Raw genomic sequence first — 24,042 nt, forward strand, 5'->3', positions numbered from 1 at the left:
CCTGGGAAGCATGTCTTGTGCCTACAGTGACATAAGATTTAACATTCCATGCACACAAAATGTCTTCTGAAGAAATCTGGGAACCCTTAATTATGACTTTGGTAGTAACATAATCCTTAAAACAAAAGCTCTGAGTAATTGGATATTAACATTAACGAATGAAACATTTAAACACCCAAGTCATTACTTTTTAAATTTTTTGTTTGTTTTAGGATATCAATGGATATTATAAAGGGAAATCTAGATGGAATTTCAAAACCACCCTCACCTTCAAGAACACATCCTGGGAGAAGAAGTTCAAATGCTTCTTTGGAAGTGCTCTCACCTGAACCAGGGTCCTTCATGGTAATTTGCTGTTTAGAAATGGCTTAAGCACCTTCTCCCAACCTCTCAAATAACTACCAAGGTAGTTGTTTCAGTTTTTTCTTTTGAGTCTGTGTTCTGGGAGTGCTCACAGATTTCTTGGATTTTACTCTAGATTGTTTAATATGAAAAATACTCTGGCTCCTTGCCTCCCTCTCTCTCTCTCTCCTCCTTCCTTCTTCATTCTTCCTTTTCTTTCTTTTTTTGGAGTGTGGTGTATTTGTCCACACTGTACTTTATTAAGGCTGTGTGTTTACTTTTTTTTTTTCTTTAAGGAAGATTTGTATTCCAACATCTCATATGCAACAATTGACTCTTACTATGAAAAAGATTCAGTATTTTTAAAAAAACAGTTTGAGTAAAGGTCTGTGTGGTATATATTTGGTAGGTGTATTACCTGGGCACGACCTCCTTTTCTTTTCTTTAGTAGTCTCTCTTTCTTTTCTTAAAATATCTGAACTCGATTTTGTTTTAAAGAGTTTTCTCATCTGTGGTATGGTATAATTTAATCCTTTTAAAGTTGTGGGAAACACAATGTTTGAACCTTATGGTGAAAAAAATCTTTGCAAGTTAGTTAATTCATATTCATTTATTCTTTTGATTAATGGACTTGACTCTGCATTATGGAACTGTTACAGTTTTTGTCTATCATGATTTAGTGCAGGAATAGCACTCTAGTTATTTCAAGCAGAAAAGGATTGAAGAATTTGGTTCCTGAAAACCAGCAGAAGCCCATCAGGAAAGGAAGTCCAGGGAGGGGACTTCCTCTGGATTATTTGTTCCCAGGTCACACCACCATGGCTACAATCCCGAGATCAGAAAGTTGCTACTGCTGCTGATTCTGGCACTGCCACAAGTTGCTCAGAACCTCCAGGCTGGTGACTGGACATGCAGACACGGCTGCTTTTGATATTTTTTTTTGCCAGCTTCCTATCAGGAGCTTAGGAAAATGGCTTCTACCTCACTTCTGCTTTCTAAATCTTATGCAGGTGTGTCTAATTGGATGATCCTAACAGGTATCCAGAACCCTAGCTGTAAGTGACTTTATAAAATACAGTTTCTAGCTAAGCTTTCTGTTTTGTTTCATCTAATCCTGCATCATTACTATATAGTGTGTTAACTCTTGTACCTGTAAAAATTTTCTTTTTGTCCAAAATTTAATTAAAGATTATGACAGCATATGATTTTTATGAGATATGCAACAAAATAAGGGAGAAAACCCCCAACAAATTGTCAAGAAACTCAGCAATGAAAAGAACAACTCAGAGATGACTCATAACTCACTATCAGATAATGATGTTAAAAAGTATATATTTTAATATGTTAAAGGAGCTAATGGACAAGGTCTTTAACATGCGTGAATAGATGGGGAATTTTAACAGAGAAATGCAAACTATTAGAATCAAATGGAAAGGCCTAGGGAAAAAAAGCTCTGATATTAGAAAAGAGGAGACCTTGATGTGCTCAGTAGTAGACTTGGAACAGCCCTCTGGCTTCTACGTTAGGGTGTCAGGGTTGTTGAACTTTCCTCATGCTAGTTGAAAGAAAGAAAGTTACACAAGCCCCAGACTGCAGCTGCAGGACTTCCTATTACCTAGTCTCCACCACATTCTAATTATCTAAAAAGTCACTAAATTCATCACAGATTCTAGGAGAGGGAAACTGTACTCCTATTTGCTATTCCAATGGGAGAAGTAGGAAAGAATTTTTAGGTATCTTTAATCTCCCATTATATATTCCCTTCCCTTCTTCCACATGTATACATTCATTGGGTAATACTGAACGGGGACATTGCTAACAATTTAAAATATTCAAATGCAAGTAACTGCAGAAGGGAAATATGTATAAATTAAGGGAAATATATATACAGCTAAATGGAAAGAAAAAAAGTAGGAGGAAATAATATTTTTATTAGTTTTTTTTGGCAGGATAAAAAAAAATTTTAAAAATAATTCTTGATATCTGGTATGGTGGGTCTCCCCATCTTACTCTTTTTTAGGACTATCTTAGCTATCCTTGGATTTTGTTTTTCTTTTTTTTTTTTAATTGAAACGTAATTGAGTGTACATATTTGTGGAGTACAATGTTGAATATCAATTCCTGTGTGCAATATGTGCTCAAATCAGGATGGTTAGTATATTCAGTATTGCACACTGTAATAATTTTTTATGGTCCTTAACCAATTTCTTGCTAACCTTCTTCCATCTCCCCCTTTCCCACCTCTGTTGGCCTCAGTTCTGTTCTCTCCTTTTGAAAGTTCAATGAATTGTTATTGTTGTATCTTTCTTTTTTTTTTATTTATTTGTTTGTTTTCTTAGCTCCTACTTATGAGTAAAGACATGGCATTTCTCTTTTCATGCTTGGCTTATTTCACTTAACACAGTTTTCTCTAAGTTCATCCATGTTGCTGCAAATGGCAGAATTCCATTCTTTTTTATGGCAGAGTAGTTTTCCATTGTGCATATATACCACATTTTCCTTATCCAGCTGTCTGTCGGTGGACAGTTAAGTTGGTTCCAACTCTTTACTATTGTAAATAAGAGCTGCATTAAACACAGGAGTGCAGGTATCTCTTCAAAATAATGATTTCCATTCCTCTGGATATATACGCAGCAGTGGGATTGCAGGATTGTATGGCAGTTCTATCTGTAGTTGTTTGAAAACCTCCATACTGTTTTCCATAATGGCTCCACTAACTTACAGTCTCATCAACAATGTAGATTGGTTTGTAATCTGTAAATTAGTGTCTCTGCATCCATGTCAGCATTTGTTATTTTCTGTCTGCTTGATAATAGCCAGTGTAACTGGGGTGGGATGATGTCTTAAGGTGGTTTTGATTTGCATTTCCCCAGTGCTTAGTGATGTTCAGCATTTTTTCATGTGTCTGTTGGCCATTTGTATGTCTTCCTTTGAGAAATGCCTATTCAGTTTCTGTGCCCATTTTAAATTGGGTTACTTGTTTTTTACCATTAGGTTGTATATTCTGGATATTAATTCCTTGTCAGATGCATAGTTTGCAAACATTTTCTCCCATTTGGTAGGTTTTTTCACTCTGTAAATTGTTTCTTTTGCTGTGCAGAAACTTTTTAATTTGATATGATCCCATTTGTTTATTTTTTTCTTTTGTTGCCTATGCTTTCGGGGTCTTATTCAAAAAGTCTTTTCCCAGTCCTACTTCCTGAAGTGTTTCTCTTTTGTTTTTTTTTTTTTAGGAGTTTTATAGTTTTACGTCTTATATTTAAGTCTTCAATCCATTTTGAGTAGATTTTGGTAGATGGTGAGCTATATGGGTCAACAGCCATTCTTCTACATATGGATTTCCAGTTTTCCCAGCACCATTTGTTGAAGAAGAAGTCTTTTCTCCAATGTACATTCTTGGTACTTTTGTTAAAGATTAGTTGGTTTCAGTATGTGGGTTGATTTCTGGGTTCTCCATTCTATTCCATTGGTCCGAATATCTGTTTTTATGCCAGTACCATGCTGTTTTGGTTACTATAGCTTTGTAGTATAATTTGAAGTCAGGTAGTTTAATGTCTCTGACTTTGTTTTTTTTTGCTCAGTATTGCTTTGGCTATTTGGGATCTTTTGTCATTCTATATGAATGTTAGGAGTGTTTTTTCTATTTCTGTGAAAAATGTCATTTGTATTTTGATGGGGATTGCATTGAATCTGTAGATCACTTTAGGTAAGATGGACATTTTCACAAAGTGAACTCTTCCAATCCATGAGCTTGGAATGTCTTTCCATCTTTTTACATCCTCTTTCATTTCTTTCAGCAGTGATTTGTAGTTCTTATCATAGAGATCTTTCACCACCTTGGTTAAATTTATTCCTAGGTATTTTTTAGTAACTATTGTGAATGGGCTTGCTTTCTTAATTTTTTTTTTCTGCCAGTTAATTGTTAGAGTATAAAAATGCTACTGATTTTTGTGTGTTGATTTTGTATTCCAAAACTTTAATGAAATTGTTTATCAATCCAAAGAGGTTTTTTGTAGAGTCTTTAGATTTTTCTGTATATAGGATCATGTTATCTGCAAACAGGGACAGTTCGATTTCTGGATGTCCTTTATGTGTTTCTCTTGCCTGATTGCTCTGGCTAGTACTTCCAATAGTATGTTAAAGAGAAGTGGTGAGGGCTGAGCCTGTGGCGCACTCGGTAGCGCGCTGCGCTAGCAGCGCGGCGACGCTCCCGCCGCGGGTTCGGATCCTATATAGGAATGACCGGTGCACTCCCTGGCTGAGTGCTGGTCACGAGGAAAAAAAAAAAAAAAAAAAAAAAAAAAAGAAAAAAAAAGAGAAGTGGTGAGAATGTACATGTGGGATGAAACTGTGGATTTGTAGTATATAGCTTTTACTGTGTTGAGATATTTTCCTTCTATACTTAATTTGCCGAGAGTCTTTATCATAAATGGGAGTTGAATTTTGTCAAAAGCTTTTTCTGTGTGTATTAAGATAATCTCATTTTTTTTGGCCTTGATTTTGTTGATGTGTATATCGTATTTATTGACTTGCATATGTTGAACTATCCTTGCAGAATCACACTTGATCATGGTGTATAATTTTTTTGATGTGTTCCTATATTCTGTTTGCTAATATTTTGTTGAGGAATTTTGTATCTATGTTCATCAGAGATATTGGCCTGTAGTTTTCTTTTTTGTTGTATCTTTGTTTTGTTTTGGTATCATGGTGATGCTGGTTTCATAAAATGAGTTTGGGAGAATCACCTGTTTCAGTTTTTTTGGAGTGGTTTGAAGAGAATTGGTATTAATTCCTCTATAACGGTTTGGTGGAGTTCAGTAATAAAGCCATCTGGTTGTGCGCTTTTCTTTTTTGGGAGACTGCTGATTGCTGCTTCAATCTTGTTGCTTGTTAATTGGTCTGTTCAGGTTTTCTGTTTCTTCTTGGTTCAGTCTTAGCAGTTTGTATGTGTCTAGAAATCTATCCATTTCTTCTAGGTTTTCAAATTTGTTGGTTTATAGTTGTTTATAATAGTCTGTTATGATTCTTTGTATTTCTGTGGTATTGGTTATAAAGTCTCCTTTTTTATATCTGATTTTTGGTTATTTGGGTCTTCTCTCTACTTTTTTTAGTTAGCCTAGCTAATGATTTGTCTATTTTGTTTATCTTCTCAAAAAAAACAACTTTTTGTTTTATTGATATTCTGTACTATTTTTGGGGGTCTCTTTTGTTTAGTTCTGCTGTGATTTTAATTATTTCTTTGCATCTACTCATTTTGGGATTGGATTTTTCTTGTTTTTCTAGTTCTTTGATGTGTAGTATGAGGTTGTTTATTTGAAATCTTTTTAGTATTTTGATGTAAGTAAATATTTATTGTAGTAAACTTCCCTCTTAGTACTGCTTTTGCAGTATCCTATAGGTTTTGGTATGATGTGTTCTTATTTTCATTAGTTTCAAGAAGTTTTTTGATTTCCTGTTTAATTTCTTCTTGGACCCATATGTCATTCTGGAACATGTTGTTTAATTTCCATGTATTTGTATAGTTTCCAGTGTTTCGCATGTTATTGATTTCTAGTTTTAATCTATTGTGGTCTGAAAAAAGTACTTGAAATTAGTCAATTTTTGTAAATTTGTTGAGACTTGATTTGTGACCTGACATGTGGTCTATCCTGAAGAGTGTTCTGGGTGCTGATTAAAGAATGTATATTTTGTAGTTGTTGGGTGAAATGTTCTGTAGATATTTGCTAGGTCCTATAATTTTTTTTTAATCACTGAATTGTACATTTAAATGAGTAATTGTATTTTTTTGTGTGTGTGGCTGGCCAGTATGGGGATCAGAACCCTTGACCTTGGTGTGACATCCTCCGCTAACCAACTGAGCTAAATGGCCAGCCCCTAACGTGTGATTTAAATCCTGTGTTTCTCTGTTGATTTATTGTCTAGATGATCTGTCCAGTTCTGAGAGAGGGGTGTTTAGGTCGTCAACTATTATTGTATTGGGGTCTATTTCTTTCTTTAGGTTTAATAGCATTTGCTTAATATATCTGGGTGTTCTAGTGCTGGGTGCATGTATATATATATGTTTATGGATTCTTTCTGGACAGATCCTTTTATGATTATATAATGGTCTTCTTTGTCTTTATTTATGGTTTTTGGTTTAAAGTCTTTTTTATCAATCCTGCTCATTTTTGGTTTCTATTTGCATTATGTGTCTTTTTCCATCCCTTCACTAATTAATCTGTGTTTGTCTTTACAGGTGAGGTGAGTCTCTTGAAGACAGCATATAGTTGGCTCTAGGTTTTTAATACAGTCTGTGAGTCAGTGTCTTTTGAGTGAGGAACTTAATCCATTTACATTTAGGGTTGTTATATGAGATATTGTCTTCTTACTCCTGGCATTTTATCAATTTTTGTTTGGATGTTTTAAATATCTTTTGTTCCTTTCTTCCCCTTTTATTGTTTGTCTTTGGTGTTTGTTGTTTTTTTGAGGTGATAAGATTTAGTTTCTTTCTCTTTCTCATTTGCATTTTTGTTTTGCCAGTGGGGTTTGTTCTTTCTTGGGTGTTCATGGCATTATCATTTTTCAGATTCCTGATGCAGGGCTCTCTTGAGGACTTTTTATAGGGCTGGTCTTGTGGCAGTGAACTCCCACAGTTTTTGTTTGTCTGGGATATACACTATTTCTCCCTCATTTCTAAAGGATAGTGTAGCTAGATACAGTATTCTTGGCTGGCAGTTTTTCTTTTAGCATTTTGAATATATCATCTATTCTCTTCTGGCTTGTAGAGTTTCTATTGAGAAATCTGCAGTTAGTCTGATGGGGGCTCCCTCATTGGTGACTTCATGCTTTTCTCTTGCTGTTTTTAAGATTCTCTCTTTGTCTTTGAGCTTTGCCAGTTTGACTATAATGTGTCTTGGAGGGGATCTTTCTAGGTCAAATCTGTTGGAGGATCTTTGAGCCTCCTGGATCTGAAGGTCCATGTCTCTCCCTGTCCATGGGAAATTTTCCACTATTAATTTGTTGAATAGGTTTTAAAGCCTTTTTTTTTTTTTTTCCCTCCTCCCCTTCTGGAACATCCACAATTTGGATGTTTGTGAGTTTAAGGTCGTCTGCTAGCTCCTTTAGATTTCTTCTTTTTTAAAATTTTGATACTTTTTCCTTTTCCTTTTTTTTTGTCTGCCTGGGTTATTTTCAATAGACCATCTTCAGGATCAGAATTCTTTTTTCTGCTTGTACTAACCTGCTGCTTAAGCTCTCAGTTGTGTTTTTTATTTCATTGAATGAGTCCTTCAGGTCCAGGAGTTCTGCTACATTCTTTTCTAAGGTATTAATCTCTTTGTAAATTTCCTCCTTCATATCCTGGGTAGTTTCACTCAGTACATTGTGTCATCTAACTGAGTCATCTTGTATCTCATTGTGTTTCCTTAAGATTATTGCTCACAATTCCTTTTGAGTCATTTCAGTGGTTTCCTGGTGCATGTGTTCTGGTACTTGAAAATTATTGTATTTCTTTGGTGATGTCATATTTTCTTGTTTTTTGTATTTCTAGTATACCTTGTTGACATTTGATCTTCTAGGAGAGCAATTGCTTCTTCTGTTACTCTGTTGTGGGCTTTGAAAAGAGAGACTCCTTCCTGTTGGTGTGTTTTATATTGACTGTTGGGTAGGTTGTTTTCGTATTGGTTCCAGGTAGACTCAGTAGTGTAGTCTCCATGTGGATACTTTGGCTGTGTTCAGTGTCTAAGTTGCATGTGAGTGCCTCTGTGGTAGGTACTGGGGCACTTAATGGTTTCTTGCTGTGGTTAGTGACACTGTGTTGGGTCATTGTGGACGTGGTCAAGATCTCAAGGTCTTGGGCAATGTTTCTAGGTGTCACTTCACTCCTTGGTTGGGGTGGGTGACCCTTGACGGGCTTGTTGGCTACCTGGCTAGTGTCCTGTGACCCTGATGGGTGCACTGGGGTATACTGGGTCTCCTCAGCTTGAATGGGTGAACTTGGGCAGGGTTTCTCTTTCCTCATTCTTGCAGGCTGAGGCTTCTCCTGGGTCCTTGCTTCCCTTGTTTGGGGGATGGGTTGGTGGTGTCTGGGAATTTTCTTCTGTACACTATTTAGCTATCCTGGGCTTCTGTAGTTTTTGCGTTCTCTGTGTGTGTCTCTCCCCAGGTCAAAGCAGTTGTTTGCAGTATGCACATAACTTCCATCCCTGAGTGCATGACCATGGGGGTCAGCGTAATTCCCCCTGTGAGTTCGGCCACTGGGAGGTGAGTCTTCATTGGCTTACCTCTTTCTGGAGGCTCCACTCATGACCTTCCTTGTGTCAGTGCATGGTGGCGGCAATGTCCTGTGTGTGGCTAGTCTGACTGGTGCAGCAGCGGTGGTGTGGATGGCTGCTGGTGGTAGTGGTGGTGGGGTCCTATAGCTGGACTGGCTGGAGCAGTGGCTTGGGCAGGGATTTGTGTATGTGGCTGGTCTGGATGGTGTGAAGGCAGTGGCATGGATGACTGTGCGGTGGCAGCCACACAGGCTGCTATGGTGGGTGTAAATGTTATTAAATGTAATTGTGTAAATTACATTTAATTAAAAAGTGTTATATTTCTGGATTACTTTAATGCTAGTGTATGTATTTATGTATGTCCCCACATATGGTTTCATTAGTGTTAAAATGTTCCAGAAATGTAAAGTTTAAAAAATACATTACTCCTTTAAATTAATTAATTAATTAATTATACATACATGTGGGGGTACAATGTTGATTTTCAATAATTGTGTGGAATGTGTGGTGGTTAGATCAGTATAGTTAGCTTATTCATCATCACAATACTCAATCATTCTTTGTGTCCATTGGCCAATTGCTCATTAGCCTCTGCCCCTCTCTCCCTTGCCTGCCCTTTTCCACCTCTAGTTTTCTAAAAGTTTGGTGCATTACTGTGATTGTTGTTTGTTTCTTTCTTTCTCTCTGTCTCTCTTTATTGTTCATTTGTTTGTTTATGGATTCAGCTCCCAGTTATGAGTGAGAACATGCAGTATTTCTCTTTCTGTACCTGTGTTGTTTCACTTAAGATAATTTTGTCCAGACTCATCCATGTTGTTGCAAATGGTAGAATTTCATTCTTGTTTATGGCTGAGTAGAATTCCATTGTGTATATATACCACAGTTTCCTTATTCAGTCATCCATTGATGGGCATTTAGGTTGGTTCCATCACCTTGCTGTTGTAAATAGAGCTGCAATAAGCATGGGAGTGCAGGTATGCCTTTGACCTGATGTTTTCCAATCCTCTGGATATGTCCCCAGGAGTGAGATTGCTGGATCATATGAAGTTCTATCTATAGTTGTTTGACGAACCTCCATACTGTTCTCCATAATGGCTGTACTAATTTACAGTCCCACCAACAGTGCAGGAGGATTCCTCTCTCTCCACATCCTCTCCAGCATTTGTTATTCTCTGACTTTTTTATGATAGCCAGTCTGATTGGGGTGAGGTGATATCTCAGAGTGGTTTTGATTTGCATTTCTCTGATGATTATTGAATACATTACTCTTTGAAAACTGTTTTTTTAAAAAAAATTATTTCAGGTTGATACTGCAAGCAAATTGAACTCTGGCAAAGAGGACCTCTCAGAAAGCAGGAATACAGAGGAAAGTAGAAACAATGACAGTGACAAAGGGGAAGACAACTCTGAGAGTAGAAAATTGGCTGAGCAGGATCTGGACTTTGCTCAACATCAGATAATCCCTGAGTGTTCAGGTGGGATAATCACTAGGTGATTGGTTAATGATAATTACAGATGAAATATTTAAAGTATTAGAATTACAAGCATTTTTATCAACAAAGTAAAAAATATAAACCAAAAAAAATAGACATACTTTTCGTGAGGAAGCAACTACCACTTTTCAGCAAACCGCACCTCCTGCAGTTCTATATTCCTGACCAGTCTCCACTGAGTGGTCCTACACAGATTGGGGGGGCAGACCAGCTGTCCATGCTGTGCCCCAGTGTTCTCCCAGTGGGCCCCTCTCCCCCACTGCCCGTGCTCCAAACACTTCCCATGGGGCGGGCCACATGCTGGTCACTTGCAATGACTCACCGGCCTCTGAGTTGCTCCTTTTTTTCGGTTGTTGTGGCTCCTTGCACCTGTGTGGGTCCATGGGAACCCTGTTAGTAGTGTTGCTGGCCTGGGGGCCACCAAGATTCTTTTCTCCCCTGTTGGTTCCAAGCAACTTCATCTGAAGGGCACAGCTGCAGCTTTTGCCAGCTTCTGCTCTGTGCACTCAGCAGTTCCAGCCTTGAAGCAGCTGGGGCTCGAAATGGTCAGAGTGATTCTTCCTTTCATTGTGGCTTCTTCTGCCCTCATTGCACTCTGTAGGTCTCTGCTCCTCTTCCCCTGATCTCTAGCAGCCCCAGCTTGGCTGTTGTTGCTTTTTAATAGTTGTGAATTGGTTGATTTGTGGGAGAGAGTGACGCTGGCAACTGTCTATTCCGCCATCTTGACTGGAAATCTGCTTTGATTTTTTTAATGTGTAATAGGCATCACCTTCATTTTGCAAATATTAAACAGATGCCAGAACACTATTTTTACTTGAAAGAATGGCTGACAAATTATTATCGTTCGATTTGTGTATTTGGCAGACTTTTTAAAAAAAAACGAAGTGAACTTGTTACTACAAGGAAAACTACTGACAGTATTTGTTACCAATGGTAGAATTTGAGCTTGATAGCTTCCCAATACTTGGACTTTTCTGATAAAAATTGGTGGCAATATTAACAAATATGGTTTAAAAATATTGTGTAATAAAATGTGTTAACATTTTGAATGTTCGCATAATTCAGTGAACCATTGTTTTATAAATGACCAACACAGGGTAAAAGATCCATTCAATGTGAAGGATAGATCCATGGATTTTAATGGAACAAACATAAAAAGCTCACTGGTATGGTTACAGAGTTCACATTACAACTAACTTTTAAGAAACTGCCCCTGTTAAGTTTTGGTGTAGTGTCAAAGAAGAATATCCATCTATCTGAATAGGCTATTAAATTTCTTCTGCCTTTTCCAACTACATATCTGTGTGAGGCCAAATTTTCTGCATATACTTCAACCAAAAGAGCAGATTGTAATAGACTGACTATAGAAGTAGATAAGGAAATCCAGCTATTTTCTAAGCAGATAAGGAAATATTTGTTTTCCAGATATTAAAAATTTAAAACAGTACCAGTCTTCTCACTAAAGTTTTTGGAGAATTATTTATCATAAAAGTGTGATTTTTAAAAAAATTTATAGTTAGTAATAGCATGGTTACTATTATTTTTAAATGAATTAATAAATGTTTATATTTTTCAGTTTTGATTTCTAATTTGGTAATTATCAATAGATATAATCCACATAAACAAAAGCTACTTTGGGCTCTCAATAATTTTTAAGGCTGTAAAAGGGAGCTGTGAAAAAGCATGAGAACTGATTTAGAATATGTTTGGGAAGCAATCAGCTCTCAAAGTTAGGTTAGATGACTCAGGATTACAATTATCAGAGAACAGGTATTATAGTTGAGATTTGCTGTTGGCCCAGTTACATTGTATTTGTTTATATTGTTTTAGTACTGCATGAGTTACTCAAAATGCCTGCTACATAGACTACCTATGTACATGGAGCCTGAGAATGTTAGGTTTGGCAGTTGGGAATTTGAAATAGAGGCTACTGCATTTGAAGTACATAAGCAATAAGATTTGAGGAGAATCCTTAGTGATAAGATCAATAGTCTTTTTGGGTTAGCTTCGTTCTTGCCAAAAATATCTTCTTCTTTTTTTTTTTCTTAAAGAGGAAGTGATGTACAATATTGGAAAGCACACTAGACTCTTCGGATTTTCAGAAGTTGCTAAATTTGACGTTACTTAGCATAATAAGCCATTTCTAATGATGTAACCTTGGATGGCTGAGACAATATTCAAAGATTCATGCTCATTGCCAGATTATCAGTTTTCATCAGATTTCACAGAGGGAATATCATCTGGTGGCTAAGAGCTTTGGCTCTGGAGTCAGTCAGATTTGTGGAAAACCTGACTCTGCCATTTACCAGTTATGTCACTTTGGACATGTTTGTAAATCAACTACAAATTAGCCTCAGTTTATTAATTTGTAAAATGAGAGCAATGATTATACCACCTCACAGGTTTAAGATGAGGATTAAATGAGATAATGTATGTAAATAAAGCATTTAACACTGTGCCTGTCAGGTAACTCTATAAATGTTAGCTGCTATTATTATCATTATTCATATCATAAGTTAAAACTTGAATGACAAAAGTTCTAAACAGTCCTTCATTTTAAATGTTACTATCGATTAACTATAACTCAAGAACATTTTTATTGGTCACCTTTGTCATTATGACTGTCATTATCATTGTCATCTTAGTGACACTGGTAGTTTTTATTTATTTTATTTTTATTTTTTTGGTGGCTGGCTGATATGTGGATCAGAAACCGTGACCTTGGTGTTTGAGGGCTGCACTCTATGCAACTGAGCTAACCTGTCAGCCCCCATCAAGAACATTTTTAGGTACTTCAAGAAATTAGAATAAGTGGGAAGAGCATAGAGAAAAGGTGTCTAGCTATATGAGTACTTGTGTGAGTTTGTTTCTTCCATTTATTGGAACTACTTTGTGTCAGTGATGACATACTACTTTTTAACTGTAGCTATTTATGTATATGCATTCTCTTTTAGTTAGTCTGAAGCAGCTTTAGGATAGGGTCTAAGTCTTATTCCTCATTTTCTATTTGTTAGTCATGAATACAGACAGTATAGCAGAATAAAGGAGAAAGAATGTGAGATTTACAATCATAAGACATCCACTTCAGAGTACAATGCTATAATTATTATGTATTTGGAAGGACCCAGTTATCTCAATTTTAAAACAGAGATAGATGTCTATTTCACAGGGTTGTTAGATGATGATATGAAAAAATACATGTGAAAGCACCTTGTAAATCAGGGTACATGACACCAATGTAGTAGTTACTACTTGTCAGTCATAAATATTTGTTGAATAAAAGAACACATAGTAAAAACAAAGTAATACTTCATGACTTTACTAAACTTCAAACCCTCTCCTACTTTCAACAATATAGATGAGCCCAAATTAAAAGAATTGGAGTCTCAACTTCAACATGCTATTCAGAAAATGAAGAGACTTGATAAAATATTAGTAAAGATAAAACACAGAGAAAAGGAAATTAAGAAGCAAGGTCTAGAAATGAGAATAAAGCTGTGGGAAGAACTTAAGGTAAGAATTATATGACTGTGTGCTGATGTGTAAGAAACAATTTCCTCTAAGATGAGTAAGAAAAGCATGGACTGTGATAGCATGGTCAGCCTTTATTCTTTTTTTTGTGGGGGTAGTAGCAGTTGTGTGTGCATGTGTATGTGTGAGGGGGTTGAGGGGTGATGTTTTTCTGCAGCTGGAGAAGGTAACTTGGTCTGTAGCATTCCAGATTTTGGACACTGCACTGGTGTGTTCGTTCTACCGTGGATGAGCCCAGTAGGCCTCTCTTACTAGTGTCAGGCTGGGGCTCATCCGACTCTGGAATAGGAAAGGGTGTGGTGGCTGCTTTCATCAAGTATGTATGTCTGCTTTTTCTTCAGTGAGCTTACAGTTTGGAGATAAATACACAAAAATTTAACCCCTTGATTAGCATTGTTAGTTGATAAACTTTTGTGACAAACTGGTTGGGGAGTTCACAGTTTCATGTGCTAGTCAAGATCTCCTCAGGAAGCTGTAATGTGCTTGAGGGCTGAGCATGCTCCATTTGTTTCTGTCTCAACAAATTTCTGGTGCTTGATTAACTTTCCTTGGCCTTCTTGGACCTCTTATTCTCTATAGTACTGAGGGGTTGAAGGTGACCAGATGTTGGCACTGACTTGGTGTATAGCCATTGCTCATATTTGAATTTTGCCTCTTAAAGGAGAGCACCTTGAAGGTAAGGAACCTTGTATTACAACAGATTGGCTGTTTTTGATTAAGTTCTACTTGATCAGTTGACTGACTTCAGAGAAAATTTCCTAGGCAATAATATGAATTAAGAATGAATTAAGAACACAGTTTTGCAAGGTTCCCAGAAAGACAACTGGGATAGAAAGAAAGCAATATCCAAAATTGCACTGCTTTAAACTAGAGAAATAATTTCAGTAAATCTTAGCAACAAATGGTAGCCTATTGCTTTTTCCTGTGAATCTCAAAGGAAGTTTTTTCCCCTTTGAAACAAGAATTATAAGTGGAAACATAATGAAATACAGTACCAGTCTTGAAATGTCTGAAATTTCAATTTGATGGTGTACTTTTAGGTTACTCATTAGTCATAAAAATATCAAGCAGAAGCTTAAGATACTTTAAGTGAGGTAATTATCATATAGTGATAGACATATGCTTCAACTCTGTCTGGGAATAACTTTGACAGAATTTTACAGGAACAGGAAACATTAACAAGTTTCCTAATTAAAGGAATAAAAATAGCCTGAGCCTTCTTGTTTATAAGTACATGATTAGAAACCATATTGGAATAAAAAAAAAAAAATCAATGAGTATATTTGCTTTCTTTCCCTATGTTTAAACTTTAATTTTTCTTTTATTAGTCTGCAAAAAATACTGAAGCTTTGCAAAGTAATGAGGAGTTGGAAAATACAAAAAAGTTTTTATCTTTGACTGCTGCATCTGAAGAAACTTTTGGTGAGTAGATGGAGATGTCATTTATCTTTGTTTTTATCTCAGAGTCATAGACTATTAAAGTAAAATTCCCAATCCAGTTTTTCCTCCTTTTCTTTATGAGTTTGTCTCTTCTTTAGGGAAAATAATTGATCTCATTAGGTATGATTGTATGGAATTACTCTGGGCTTGATTATGTTTCCATGTCTTTTATATCTGCTCAAGGGTAAGGGTGTCTGTGCAGGGAAAAATTGGGAAATAGGCAAGGTATGTCTTTGCCTTTACTTCCTTGTCCCTCTTAGATGCCTCTAGACACTCATTTTATGTAGATAGTCCCCTAACTGCCCATTATGATACCCGTGATCCTCTCACAAGTTATCACTCAGGCCTGCGCAACTACTTTCACAAAAATCTGTTACTGATTTGTCCTACTTTCTGTTTTTTTCACTGTCCTACTTTTTGAGAACAGCCAATTAATTCCGCACGTGTATTTCTACCTTTCCCCCTTGTATACATGTATATTTGTGAATCTTCTTTTTAAACAGAAATATTATGGAGTCTTGTAACCTTTAACTCACTTAAATAATGGTTAATTATGTAATAGTTAACATAATTTTAGGGATTGGAAGCAGTTGGTAGGTTTTGGCAGGATACTTTCGAAATCCTTTAACCTATATCACATGGTGGTCATCTAGTTTGCTTGGGCAGACTAGCTCTAAATGGTGGCCTCTGGTTTCTCTGAGAGTTCTGGGATCCTTTTGTCTTCTAGAAAGTAAATGTCTAACATTTTAGAATCCCAGGAATACAATTCAGGCTACTGCAGCTGTTTAGCATGGAGCTTTGATGTGAATGATATTCCCTCAGGTTTGTTCCTTTCTGGACTCAGCTTTTGAGAACTCAGAAGCTGCTTAGGCTTGAGGGGTTGGGGTTTACCATGCACCAAATGTTTCTCCTTAAGAAGGTGGGTGCCCCATCTGGGTTATTCTTTCTATGACAAAGGACTTTAAAAAATTGAGCCTTTCTAAGTTTCTTCTTGATTGCCTGTGTCTAGATTGGCTTTATTGAAATTTACCTTGCCATTTGTATATCCTAATTGAAACACCAAAAAACATTAGCCTGTCTATATTAAAATCATAGATCCTTTACTTTCTGCTTCTATTTTATTACAGAAGTATGCACATGTAATCTATATTAGAAAATACTGGTAAACAAACAATAGGTTGTGAATAACCTATTCATGTCTTAGGCTCATTTATAAGGTGAGGTGTTCTTTTTATATTAATTATAGATTTGAGAGACTCCTTTAATATTAGGGATATTAATTCTTTGACTGTCATGAACACCAAAAACATTTTTTATAAGTTACTGTTTTTCTTTAATTTTGTAGTACTTCTTTTTTTTTTTTTTTGTCCTTTTCGTGACCGGCACTCAGCCAGTGAATGCACCGGCCAGTCCTATATAGGATCCGAACACGCGGCGGGAGCGTTGCAGCGCTCCCAGCGCCGCACTCTACCAAGTGCGCCACGGGCTCGGCCCGCAGTACTTCTTGCTGTACAAAAGTTTACATTTTTTATTTAAATCTGTCATTATTTCATGTTACCATTCATTGGTTCTCTGCTTAAAAAGGCCTTTTCCGGCTCCCGGGCTTGCTGCGCGGCTGAGGTTGCCGACTCGTCCCCATGGCTGCTGCGCCGGAGCCCGGGGAGCCCGGGAAGCGGAAGGTAGAATTAGAAGATCATGTGATGTTGGAGTAGGAGGATTTATCTTGGTGACTTTAGGATGCTGGTTCCACTGTAGGTATAATTATGCAAAGCTGAGAATCCAGCAAAGAATTGCCAGAGAAGGAATTAAAAATAAGATATTATATGAAAGCACCCACCTTGATCCTGAAAGAAAACCAACCAATGGCAACCACAGCAACTGAGCATTCTTGAGTGTAGAAAACCAAAATACAACTCCCTGAAGTCAGTGTGAACAAAGCTAAGACCAACCAGATAAAGCATTCTGTGTACATTAAGAAAGCTCTTAATCAAGTAAATAAAAATATGTGTAAATTGTAAAAAAAAAAAAAAAAAAAAGGCCTTTTCCATCTCAAGATTATATAAAAATATACCTGTATTTTCCTTTAGTATGGTTATTATTTTATGAAAAAATTTAAAATGTTAATCTATTTTGAATTTATTTTTATGTCCTGTCTGAGGTAGAGTGTTGATTTACTTTTTTCCCCCAGTTTTCTAGCCTGTTATCCAAGTTCCTCTTTTGTACAATCCATCATTTCCTCACTTATTTGCAATGCTAACATTATCATGTATTAATAGGGTCTATTTCCAAATTTTCTATTCTATTCCATTAATATTTCTGTCTGTTGATGTTAATACCACATCATTTTGATTATTATAGTTTTGTAATACATTCTATTAGGGCAGTATGTTGTCTTCTTTTTCAAAAAGCTTTTTTGGAATAGCATATTTTTCTTTCTTTTTTTTTTTTTTTTTTCAAAGTTCCCAAAATGCGGGGCAGCTTTTTATTTTTATTTTATTTTTATTTTTTTATTTTTTCGTTTTTTAAAATTTTTTAAATTTTATTTTATTTTTTTAAAATTTTATTTTGTCGATATACATTGTAGCTGATTATTGCTCCCCATCACCAAAACCTCCCTCCCTTCTCCCTCCCCCCTCCCCCCCAACAATGTCCTTTCTGTTTGCTTGTCGTATCAACTTCAAATAATTGTGGTTGTTATATCTTCTTCCCCCCCCCCCAGTTTGTGTGTGTGTGTGTGTGTGAATTTATATAATATATTAATTTTTAGCTCCCTCCAATAAGTGAGAACATGTGGTATTTCTCTTTCTGTGCCTGACTTGTTTCACTTAATATAATTCTCTCAAGGTCCATCCATGTTGTTGCAAATGGCAGTATTTCATTCGTTTTTATAGCTGAGTAGTATTCCATTGTGTAGATGTACCACATTTTCCGTATCCACTCATCTGATGATGGGCATTTGGGCTGGTTCCAACTCTTGGCTATTGTAAAGAGTGCTGCGATGAACATTGGGGAACAGGTATACCTTCGATTTGATGATTTCCATTCCTCTGGGTATATTCCCAACAGTGGGATTGCTGGGTCGTATGGTAGATCTATTTGCAATTGTTTAAGGAACCTCCATACCATTTTCCATAGAGGCTGCACCATTTTGCAGTCCCACCAACAATGTATGAGAGTTCCTTTTTCTCCGCATCCTCGCCAGCATTTATCGTTCATAGTCTTTTGGATTTTAGCCATCCTAACTGGGGTTAGATGGTATCTCAATGTGGTTTTGACTTGCATTTCCTGGATGCTGAGTGATGTTGAGCATTTTTTCATATGTCTGTTGGCCATTTGTATATCTTCCTTAGAAAAATGCCTACTTAGCTCTTTTGCCCATTTTTTAATTGGGTTGCTTGTTTTCTTCTTGTAAAGTTGTTTGAGTTCCTTATATATTCTGGATATTAATCCTTTGTCAGATGTATATTTTGCAAATATTTTCTCCCACTCTGTTGGTTGTCTTTTAACTCTTTTAATTGTTTCTTTTGCTGTGCAGAAGCTTTTTAGTTTGATATAATCCCATTTGTTTATTTTTCCTTTGGTTGCCCGTACTTTTGGGGTCGTATTCATGAAGTCTGTGCCCAGTCCTATTTCCTGAAGTGTTTCTCCTATGTTTTCTTTAAGAAGTTTTATTGTTTCGGGGTGTATATTTAAATCCTTAATCCATTTTGAGTTGATTTTAGTATACGGTGAGAGGTATGGATCTAGTTTCATTCTCCTGCATATCGATATCCAGTTATCCCAGCACCACTTGCTGAAGAGGCAGTCCCTTCCCCAGTGAATAGGCTTGGTGCCTTTGTCAAAGATCAGATGGCAGTAAGTGTGTGGGTTGATTTCTGGATTCTCTATTCTATTCCATTGGTCAGTGTGTCTGTTTTTATGCCAGTACCATACTGTTTTGGTTATTATAGCTTTGCAGTATAGCTTAAAGTCAGGTAGTGTTATGCCTCCAGCTTTATTTTTTTTGCTGAGCATTGCTTTGGCTATTCGTGGTCTTTTATTGTTCCATATAAATGTCTGAATAGTTTTTTCCATTTCTGAGAAAAATGTCTTTGGAATTTTGATGGGGATTGCGTTGAATTTGTATATCACTTTGGGTAGTATGGACATTTTCACTATGTTGATTCTTCCAATCCAAGAGCATGGAATATCTTTCCATCTTCTTGTATCCTCTCTAATTTCTCTCAGCAGTGGTTTGTAGTTCTCATTATAGAGATTTTTCACATCCTTGGTTAACTCAATTCCTAAGTATTTTATTTTTTTGGTGGCTATTGTAAATGGGCCGGCTTTCTTGATTTCTCCTTCTGCATGTTCACTATTGGAGAAAAGAAATGCTACTGATTTTTGTGTGTTGATTTTGTATCCTGCTACTGTGCTGAAATCATTTATCAATTCCAAGAGTTTTTTTGTAGAGGTTTTAGGCTGTTCGATATATAGGATCATGTCATCTGCAAACAGGGACAGTTTGACTTCATCTTTTCCAATCTGGATGCCCTTTATTTCCTTCTCTTCTCTGATTGCTCTGGCTAGTACTTCCAACACTATGTTGAATAGGAGTGGTGAGAGTGGGCATCCTTGTCTAGTTCCTGTTCTTAAAGGAAAAGCTTTCAGCTTTTCCCCATTCAGGATGATATTGGCAGTGGGTTTGTCATATATGGCTTTAATTATGTTGAGATACTTTCCCTCTATACCTAACTTATAGAGGGTCTTTGTCATGAATGAGTGCTGAACTTTATCAAATGCTTTTTCAGCATCTATAGAGATGATCATATGGTCCTTGTGTTTGAGTTCATTAATATGGTGTATCACATTTATTGATTTGCGTATGTTGAACCAACCTTGCATCCCTGGGATGAATCCCACTTGATTGTGATGAATAATTTTTCGTATGTGTTGCTGTATTCTGTTTGCTAGTATTTTAGTGAGGATTTTTGCATCTATATTCATCAAGGATATCGGCCTGTAGTTTTCTTTTTTGGTTATATCTTTACCTGGTTTTGTTATCAGGATGATGTTTGCTTCATAGAATGAGTTTGGGAGATTTGCGTCCGTTTCAATCTTTTGGAATAGTTTGTAAAGAATCGGTGTCAATTCCTGTTTGAATGTTTGGTAAAATTCTGCTGTGAATCCATCTGGTCCTGGGCTTTTCTTTGTTGGGAGCCTTCTGATAACAGCTTCAATCTCCTTTATTGTTATTGGTCTGTTCAAATTTTCTACGTCTTCACGGTTCAGTTTTGGGAGCTTGTGTGTGTCCAGAAATTTATCCATTTCCTCCAGATTTTCAAATTTGTTGGCGTATAGTTGTTTATAGTAGTCTCGAATGATTCTTTGTATTTCAGATGAATCAGTTGTAATATCGCCTTTTTCATCTCTAATTTTGGTTATTTGAGTCTTCTCTCTTCTTTTTTTTGTTAGCCATGCTAATGGTTTGTCAATTTTATTTATCTTTTCAAAAAACCAACTTTTTGATTCGTTGATCTTTTGAATTGTTTTTTGGTTTTCAATTTCATTCAGTTCTGCTCTGATCTTAATGATTTCTTTCCGTCTGCTAACTTTAGGTTTGGATTGTTCTTGTTTTTCTAGTTCTTTAAGGTGAAGTGTTAGGTTGTTCACTTGCCATCTTTCTATTCTTCTGAAGTGAGCATTTAATGCAATAAATTTTCCCCTCAATACTGCTTTTGCAGTATCCCACAGGTTTTGGTATGATGTATCATTGTTTTCATTAGTTTCAATAAACTTTTTGATTTCCTGCTTGATTTCTTCTTGGACCCATATGTCATTAAGTAGAATGCTGTTTAATTTCCATGTGTTTGTATAGTTTCCAGAGTTTTGTTTGTTATTAATTTCTGGTTTTAATCCATTGTGGTCTGAGAAAATACATGGGATAATTCCAATTTTTTTGAATTTATTGAGACTTGATTTGTGACCTAATATGTGATCTATCCTGGAGAATGAACCATGTGCTGCTGAGAAGAATGAATATTCTGAGGTTGTTGGATGGAATGTTCTGTAGATATCTGCCAATTCCAATTTGTCTAGAGTATTGTTTAGATCTTGTGTTTCTCTACTGATTCTTTGCCTAGATGATCTGTCTAATATTGACAGTGGAGTGTTCAGGTCCCCTGCTATTATGGTATTAGTGTCTATTTCCTTCTTTAGGTCTAATAGAGTTTGTTTTATAAATCTGGCTGCTCCAACATTGGGTGCGTACATATTTATGATTGTTATGTCTTCTTGATGGATCAGTCCTTTTATCATTAAGTAGTGTCCCTCATTGTCTCTTTTTATGGTTTTTAGTTTAAAGTCTATTTTGTCAGATATAAGAATAGCTACTCCAGCTCGTTTTTCTTTTCTGTTTGCATGGTAAATCTTTTTCCATCCTTTCACTCTTAGTCTGTGTGAATCTTTATGGGTGAGGTGGGTCTCTTGTAGGCAGCATATAGTTGGGTCCTGCTTTTTGATCCAGTCAGCCAGTCTGTGTCTTTTAATTGGGGAATTTAAGCCTTTAACATTAAGAGTTGTTATTGAAAGGTGTTGATTTATTCCTAGCATTTTATTGGTTGTTTGGTTGTCTTAGGTGTCTTTTGTTCCTTGCTTTCTGATTTACTGTTTGGTTTCTTTGTTTGTTGGTTCCTTAGGTTGTAGATAGTGTTTTTGTTAGCTTGTTTTCTCTTCATGAATGCCATTTTTATTGTACTAGCGGGTTTAGATTTTTCTTGGGTTTTTATGTCAGTGGTAGTTATTTTTCAGGAACCAAACCCAGTACTCCCTTGAGGATTTCTTGTAAGGGTGGTCGTGTGGTAGTGAACTCCCGCAGTTTTTGTTTGTCTGAGAAATATACTATTTGCCCCTCATTTCGGAAGGATAGCCTTGCAGGGTAGAGTATTCTTGGCTGGCAATCTTTGTCTTTTAGTATTTTGAAAATATCATCCCATTCCTTTCTAGCTTTTAGGGTTTGTGATGAAAAGTCTGATGTTAACCTGATTGGGGCTCCCTTATAGGTGATTTGATGCTTCTCTCTTGCAGCTTTTAAGATTCTCTCTTTGTCTCTGAGTTTTGCCAATTTGACTATGACATGTCTTGGAGAAGGCCTTTTTGGGTTGAATACGTTTGGAGATCGTTGAGCTTCCTGGATGTGAAGATCTGTGATTTTTACTATACCTGGGAAGTTTTCTGCCACTATTTTGTTGAATATGTTTTCAATGGAATCTCCATTTTCCTCCCCTTCTGGAATACCCATGACTCAGATATTTGAGCGCTTGAGGTTGTCTGATATCTCTCTCAGATTTTCTTCCATGTCCTTGATTCTTTTTTCTTTCTTTTTGTCTGCTTGTTTTATTTCAAACAGCCCATCTTCAAGTTCAGAGGTTCTCTCTTCAACTTCGACAAGCCTGCTGGTTAAACTCTCCGTTGTGTTTTTTATTTCGCTGAATAACTTCTTCAGTTCAGCAAGTTCTGCTACATTTTTTTTCAGGACATTGATTTCCTTGTATATTTCCTCTTTCAGATCCTGTATACTTTTCCTCATTTCATCATGATATCTAGCTGAGTTTTCTTGTATCTCATTCAGTTTCCTTAGAATTATCACTCGAAATTCCTTGTCAGTTATTTCAAGGGCTTCTTGTTCTATAGGTTCTAGAGTATGAGATTTATTAACTTTTGGTGGTGTACTTTCTTGATTTTTTGTATTTCTGGTATCTTTTTTTTGGTGTTTATTCATTGTGGCAGGGGGTTTCACAGTCCACCGGTTTGAGACTAATGACTAACTAGGATGTTGCTGTGGTTGACAATTTGGTATGGCTCCCGCCGTGACTGCTCAGTTGGCCTCTAGTGTCTTGTGTGTGTCGTTGTCTCGGGTCTTGGGCTTCTCCGGGGATCCACCTTTCTGGTCAGCTTGTACTCTGCTGGGCTGGTGGGTCACGTACCACAGGGTGTGTGATCTCTGTTGAGCTTTCACTTCCTGTGCAGGACTTCTCCCCGTTCCGTGTGCTCTGGCCCAGGCTGTTAGATCGTGCAGTGGCGACCCCACCGGGTGTGTGGTTTCTGTCGAGTCTCCGCCTCCCTGGCCGCACGTCTCCCCCCTCTGTGCGCACTGTGCTGGGCTGGGGCGTGTCTTCTGCACCCCTCGTCTATCAGCTGGGCCTTCAAGACCCTGCTCAGCACCGCCTCGCCCAGGAAGTCTACCAGGTTTCTGCTAGGCACAGACGACCGGTCTCTCTGGGTGCCTTTGTAGCACTGTGTAGATCTTTCTCGGGTCTTGTTCACCTTTGTATTCCCCCGTTATAAATCGAGTCTAGCGCCCGCCTGCAGCCTGCTCTCCGGCAGGTTCAAGCGGACCTGGGAACTCTCCTACCACACTATTCCCAACCAGAAATTCGTTAGGCTTTTTTCCAAACTGGTGGTCGCAGAGATGGTATCTGCCTCCTAGTAACAGGAAGTTTACCGGGGCCGGAGTCCAGGGTGTGGTGGAGTGACAGTCGGCCCGCCCGTACTTCCTTGCTCTCCCAACACTGGTCGGGGACGCCCCACGCCCCCAGCCCCGCCAGAGAACCGCGGAGGGAGTGGGAGAGGAGGCCAGCCCGCAGGCTCCGGAAAGCCCCGCGCCAGGCCAAGCAAATGGGAGGGCTCAGTGATGGCCGAGCAGGGCGGAGCTGCCTGCACCTGGGAAAATGGAGGCAGCACCGGGGCGGTGAGTGGCCTGGTGGTGCAGGCGGGAGCCGCGTGGGCATCCACCCCCCGAACAGAGCTGTGCCAGGGGTCACTCACAGTGCTGTGCCAGGTCGGGTGCTCGCTCTGTCTCTGGTTTGTCGCCTTCCGTATTCTCGGTGCTGCCACCTCGGGCTGTTCAGTCGCGGCACGGCTCGGGCGCTCCCAGGAATCTTCTTTAATGCCGGCCTGAAACCTTGAATCCTGAATAGGGCAGCTGGCCGCCTTCAGTGCGGCCC

General features: G+C 37.6%; 2 protein-coding genes across 2 annotated transcripts in view; both read left to right on the forward strand.

The window, feature by feature from the left end:
• The first annotated feature begins 219 nt into the window (after positions 1-219).
• The window catches only part of FSIP1 (fibrous sheath interacting protein 1), a 189,319-nt gene continuing 165,496 nt past the window's right edge, over positions 220-24,042 (forward strand). Inside the window, exons 1-4 of the mRNA XM_063090071.1 lie at positions 220-345; positions 9,898-10,069; positions 13,446-13,600; positions 14,947-15,040. Of these exons, the coding sequence (XP_062946141.1) occupies positions 220-345; positions 9,898-10,069; positions 13,446-13,600; positions 14,947-15,040 (547 nt within the window). The remainder of the gene's footprint in view (positions 346-9,897; positions 10,070-13,445; positions 13,601-14,946; positions 15,041-24,042) is intronic.
• On the forward strand, positions 15,220-17,060 carry LOC134371725 (cytochrome c oxidase assembly protein COX20, mitochondrial-like). The gene is made up of 2 exons (XM_063088550.1): positions 15,220-15,242; positions 16,643-17,060. Exons 1-2 carry the CDS (start codon positions 15,220-15,222, stop codon positions 16,938-16,940), a joined length of 321 nt encoding a protein of 106 aa, XP_062944620.1. The 3' UTR covers positions 16,941-17,060.

Source organism: Cynocephalus volans, chromosome 3 (assembly GCF_027409185.1).
Source record: "Cynocephalus volans isolate mCynVol1 chromosome 3, mCynVol1.pri, whole genome shotgun sequence".
Taxonomy (NCBI): Eukaryota; Metazoa; Chordata; class Mammalia; order Dermoptera; family Cynocephalidae; genus Cynocephalus; species Cynocephalus volans.

What these genes read in the sequence shown, in the direction of transcription:
- LOC134371725 (XM_063088550.1), top strand. Translation starts at nt 15,220, where the DNA reads ATGTCTTTTATATCTGCTCAAGG. An exon ending in TCTTTTATATCTGCTCAAGG is followed by an intron (nt 15,243 to 16,642) that starts GTAAGGGTGTCT and finishes CTGCTTAAAAAG; the next exon opens with GCCTTTTCCGGCTCCCGGGC.